Source organism: Pterocles gutturalis, unplaced genomic scaffold (assembly GCF_000699245.1).
Source record: "Pterocles gutturalis isolate BGI_N339 unplaced genomic scaffold, ASM69924v1 scaffold10546, whole genome shotgun sequence".
Taxonomy (NCBI): domain Eukaryota; kingdom Metazoa; phylum Chordata; class Aves; order Pterocliformes; family Pteroclidae; genus Pterocles; species Pterocles gutturalis.
This window is the reverse complement of record NW_010097880.1, coordinates 69,130-74,595: the sequence shown is the minus strand read 5'-3', so window position 1 is coordinate 74,595 and position 5,466 is coordinate 69,130. Positions and strand designations below refer to the sequence as shown.

Genomic DNA, 5,466 nt, shown 5'->3' with positions numbered 1-5,466 from the left:
ACACCCTTCAAGGAAGCAGCAGTTCCTAATTTTCTTCCCTATGAGATAGCCTCCTCCCTTTGCCATAAGCCTCCTTTTTATAACTCATGGCCAGACCTGCCCCTTGCCCAGGTGTGACCAGGTAGAGCTTACCACCACCACCTTTCTCTTTCATGCTTCCCCAGAGACCTCCCCCTATGCCAGGGCCCCTAAAAGGACCAGTTCCTCCAAGACTCAGTGCTTTGACAAAGACAAATCCATTTATATTCTATAAGACAGAGAAACTAGGAAAGTGGCAATATTTTATAGCAGCTTGGTTTCTCTTCTGATGGTTTGGTATGGAGCGACAGACTCTTCTGAGGGCTTGGGGAGGTGTGTGATGGGCGTCACACTTTGTTCTTCATTGTGGTTTATTTCACAACTTCCCTGCCTGACAGATAAGTAACTAAAAGCCTGAAGACCATTACCCCTGCCCTGAAAAAACAAAACAAAACACAAAACCAAACCAAAAACCTGTCCCTGGCAAAGAGAGTGGCTGTGTTTAATTTATTGATCAATCAAAGAGAGACAGCAGAGACTCATGTGCAACAGTTGAGGGAGCAAGGAAGAGTGCAGGGTTTGAAAGGGAAAGATCAGGACGAAGGGTATGGCTCCAGCTCTCAGCATTCACCACCGTATCTGAGGAACAGAGATCCTCCGCTCCGCCTGAAGAGAAAGAGGGAGACCAAAATTACGGACATGGATTTCAGTTTTACAGTCTAACTTCACCCAAATAAGGCAATGGTTTCATGCTCTCCGAGTTATAAAGTACTTCACTTAATGTTTCACCTCTTTCATGACTTCCCAGGTTACACACTTTCTCACGTGAAAGAGATTTGGGACAAACCCCATAATTTTGGACACCTCCTACAGCCACAGTTTAAATCACTCTGACAGGGAGGATCAGCAATGCTATGAGCCTGCAAATGGGGATCTGGATTTAGTTGCAAGGGAAGGAGAACACTCACTCGGGCTTGAGATCTTCCGTGCCTGGGGGGTGACAGAGTGAGCATCGAGAGAGGAACACGGAGCTGGGGTGGATTTACTGAGGGGCTAACGGGAGCTCCAGGGCTTCCACACCAGCTGCCACCACTGTGTGTGTGCTCCAGCTCCTCTGGTTTCATGGCTATGTGGTCAGCTCTGTACTTACAAAACCGCCCTGCAGAACCGGCACTTGTTTCTGTAAGTCCTGCCGTCGGAGCCACAAATGGGGTTGAAGTCACCGTCACACGTGGGATCGCCACCCTGTTGGCTGCAGTCGAGTTGCTAATAATGGAGCAACAACAGGTTGTAAAGCTTTTGTTCCCCATATTTTTCTACATGAGTGCTTTATGTTTATTAATGTTTATGATGTGGCAAACAACAAAAGCACTTTTCAGGTGCAGGGCTCTGTTGTTCTAGCAACTCCGCAAACTCAAAGGCAGAGAAAGGCTTGCCTGGAGCAGCCTGAAGTGGGGTGAAGGCAGGGGGAAAAAAAATTAATAAATACTGTTACAAACAGTGAAAGGACTGTGTTGGTATTTCCAGGCTGGCCCTCGCATGGGCTGCCCTGTGCTGGGTCAGCAGGCTAGCAGAGGCAAGCGTGCAGAAAGCGGATGGTCACAAGCCACACGGCAGAAAGTGCTCCCACCCGAGGAATCACTGCTACCAGTAGTGCTGGTAGCATACAACCCTGCTGCTCTCCCACTGAAGGGATGAGGCATCTCTTGCTCAGCCCCTTGCCCTGTAACTGAAGGTCTGAGCACCTGCTGACTGCTGTGTTCACAGGTCAGAGGGGTTCTGCATAGCCGAGTTGTGGATTTGGCTCAATAGGCTTTGACCCTGGCACACTTTAACTGTGTTCCTCAAATCCTATTTCCAGCCTGAATGCACCAGGACAGCGCAGGCATTTGTGTTACTTAGCTATGATTCAGTGAATTTGTGTTGTAAAATGCACTGTACCAGCAGTTACGAGCGCAGATCTCCGTGCTTTACCTGTGAGCATTCTCCATCATTGCGCAGGCTTATGTCCAGCCCGTTCCTTTGGGAAGAAAGCAAGTTGACAATGAATGAGCACAGCACAGACACTTCACGAGTCAAACTACCTTGTTATGCTCTAAATACCAACACGAGCTCCTATTGATCCAGAAACCCCTGCAGTGACCCTTCACTTACGCCACAGCGCTGCAGAAGTTGCACTTGTTCCTGTAGGTGATCCCGTCGGTGCCACAGACAGGCTGGTACTCCGCGGAGCAGGGTGGCAGGAGACCAAGGCCTGGCCTATAGTAGTCAGCACAGTCGTCCTGAAACAGTCAAGAGAACAACATTTTAATCTCTGCTCCCCTTTGCATCAGTCCTGTGTAACGGAGCACAGTGCAGGGGACATCTCCCCCTCTCCCCGGAGGTGCAAGGGGAGAGGAGCTTCCAGCCCCAGCGTGGGGCAGTCAGAGGAGCATAAAATCCTGCGTGTGGGTACAGCGTGATCCTGGAGTATCTGTTTTTTCCTGTCCTGAAATGGGCCTCACCCCTATCACCTTGGGGATGTTCACCATGAATGGCACAATGAAGGATCTTTGCCTAAAATGCCTGATGCAGCAGCGTTTGCTGTGACATGTCAATGCCGCATGAAAACAGAGTTTACGCTCACCTCAATGTTTCTGCAATTACTCTGAGTGTACTGAAATGGAAGTCGTTGCATTATGTTAAACTACATAGCCAGAGTGCCTTTTTACTTTCTCTCTCAAAACTAAAAATAGAGATACTTCTCCACAGGAGCTTCATATATTGATAAACAAACTTTATGATAAATGTTCTGATAGAATAATTTTTTCTATTACAAAATTACGATTTAGTCAAAATTCAAACTTCCTCTGGGAATTTCTTAGCTTCAACATGCCTCTAAGTCTAAAGAGAAGTGTTTTGATAATGTTGAGGCATTATTGAAATTTAAAGTTTCCATTTTTTAAGTCTGGTGTTATATACAAGATAACATTTTAAAACTTATTGATTTTAACTGTTCAAACAAAATTTTAAAGAAATTCTTGCAAATCTGAAATTCTTAATTTTCATTCCACTTCTGACAGTTTGAAATTGTGTGGTTCTAATACCAAGTTAACCCTAGCTGAAGTTTCTGTCTAGCTCTCTGCCATCATTTCACCCACCACTGCTCAGCGCAGCAGCAGAAGGAACCGGTCTCAGACCTTACCGTAATACATCTTCCGTTGTACCTCTTGTCGAGGGCTTGGTTATTGCTAGAGGGAAAAAGAGAGAAGGAAAGGAAGGATTAATCTGTTGGTACCGTGTTGTCATCTCGCTCATTAAGCCTCTCCACTCATAAAGCCCCAGTAATTAATCACATTCAGGAGCTTCAGCACAGAAGACCGTGGGCATTAGGGAAGACAGAAACTTCTGAAAAATCTAGTCCACCCCACGATTAGTCACAACCCCAAAGGCTTTTGCCTGCTACTTGAACTGGCGGTGTAGGTAGGCAGGAGAGCTGATACTCACAGCATCGCTCCGCAGAGGGTGCACTCGTTGGGGTAGGTCGTGCCGTCAGTCCCGCAGACGGGGTCGTAGTCGGGGGGACACTCAAGCGGCATTTCTCCGTAAGGCTGGTACATGCCGCAGGAGGCCTGAGAAAGAGAACTCGTAATGTCTCCAGGTGGAGAGAAGGGTGTGCTTGTGTTAATCACATTTTCCCTGCATTGGGAGACTACTGTTGGTCGTTATTTTTTTCTGTCATTCCTCCATGGTGAAGAAGAGAGGGAACAAAATATGCTGTGTTTCTTACAGCAAGCAAAAGCATCTTTTCGCTGTTAAAACTTTCAATACTTTTGGCAAGCATTGCAGGCAAAAATGATCATTCCTTGGGGAATCAAGACAGGGAAGATATTTAGGCATTTATTCAATAGTTGCATAGATTTTCTGCTGGCACTCTGTGCAGTGCTGACTCTCATTCTATATTATTAATTGCTGTCTTTTTTATCATCAACATGGTAAGCTCTCTTTCTCTTATGAAGGTTTTTCCTTATTTTTGGAGAAAAGCCGTGCTATAATACTTAGGGGCACTTTTCCCTCTTCCTTTGTCGCTCACTCTCCTTTTTTTTATTCCCTTAAGCCTTCCCTGGGATACAGTGCGAGTATGAATTCTTCATCTAGACTTAGAAATCAAGACAAAATGACAAAGATCTACTACTCACCGGTTGTTGAGCAATAACAATATCTACAATAAAAACAGAGATCATAAAATATAAAAATGTACAATATCCTTGACCAAAATTCCTCTGGAATCATCAATTTCCCAATAGAGTAAACAAATACACTTTCTCACTACTGAGAAGTGATTGTTTTCCCAAATGCTCCATCTACTCCAAGTAAACAAGAGGTTATATGCTAAGATTTTTAAAAATCAATTATTTGTGAAACCAGAAATTTTGACTCACTGAAGCAGAAACAGGATGTAAACTTTTTCCTTTTGCAGCACTATTATCCCCACTAAGTCTCATCAGTTTAAATCAGACAAATGCATCCTACAGATCCATAGTATTTATCTGCACAAGGATAAAGTTCATTAAAAGACAACTTGCCTAGTACTAAATCATCACTTCTCCAAAAGGCTGAACTCTTCTTTATCATGTATATGTAAAGGCAAAAGTTCAGGAGGACTAGAGATACCAGCATAGACTGTAACAAAAACAACTTACCACAAAGGCAGTTGAGAAGCGCAAGCCCAAGAAGGGCAATGCTTCTTGTTGTCTTCATAGCGGAGATGTTTATGTTGTCTGTTACTTGCAAATCTGTCACTGTTGAGTTCAGTAGGTGGTTCTCAGCCTTCTCTCTCTGCACTATATATATATATATGCATCTCCTGACCTTATGAAGTCATCCCATAAAGTAATTATTTGCTCGGCAAACTAAGAAAATGGTATTGATTATTGAGTTGAGCCATAAAGAAAACTTGTTTGTTAGAGAGATGCCCAGAAGAATTAAACAAAATTGTGAGCTACACCCAGCTTGTTAACAAAGGCGCCCTGCTGTACAATGAGTGATTTGTGCTTTCCAAAGAAGAGCACTGTCTCAGTAGTAGATGTTGTGAAATTACGTATGGAAGTTGGTAAAGCAAAGAAAAACCACCATTTGTTGAAACTGTTGAACTTGTTCACACCATATTACATACACTGGACCATGTTTGGGCTCCAGGAGAGTTGTGTAATACACCAGGGTGGGAGGAAAGCAGCATGGGACACTCTGAGCTTTTACAGACCTAAAATCTAGGGTTTGACAGGAATCAGTGTACATCAAAGATGCTGAAGGCTCGATGAATCTCTCCACACTCTCTCCTGCGTTTTCCTGGTACACTGGATTTCTCACCAACAGGAAAGCAAAAAATCATCACATCAGGAAAGCATTACCTAAAACTTCAGAAATTTATGGAGACATTTCTATGTAGGAGCAAGAATTATTCATCTG

At 44.1% G+C, this 5,466-nt stretch overlaps 1 protein-coding gene across 1 annotated transcript; it reads right to left on the bottom strand.

Annotated features, from left to right (window-relative positions):
• Positions 1-638: 638 nt before the first annotated feature.
• Positions 639-4,758, bottom strand: LOC104471579 (double-headed protease inhibitor, submandibular gland-like). The gene is made up of 8 exons (XM_010086963.1): positions 4,701-4,758; positions 4,197-4,219; positions 3,505-3,629; positions 3,203-3,248; positions 2,173-2,300; positions 1,993-2,038; positions 1,169-1,284; positions 639-684 (listed from the first exon to the last, which is right to left on the bottom strand). The coding sequence occupies exons 1-8, from the start codon at positions 4,756-4,758 to the stop codon at positions 639-641; spliced, it is 588 nt and encodes a 195-aa protein (XP_010085265.1).
• Between the last annotated feature and the right edge of the window lie 708 nt (positions 4,759-5,466).

Bases quoted from the DNA above. Each gene is read 5' to 3' on its own strand.
- LOC104471579 (XM_010086963.1), bottom strand. From the start codon at position 4,758: ATGAAGACAACAAGAAGCATTGCCCTTCTTGGGCTTGCGCTTCTCAAC. The intron at 2,039-2,172 runs GTAAGTGAAGGG...TTCTTCCCAAAG, and splicing joins AACTTCTGCAGCGCTGTGGC to GAACGGGCTGGACATAAGCC. The intron at 1,285-1,992 runs GTAAAGCACGGA...CTCCATTATTAG, and splicing joins ATGATGGAGAATGCTCACAG to CAACTCGACTGCAGCCAACA.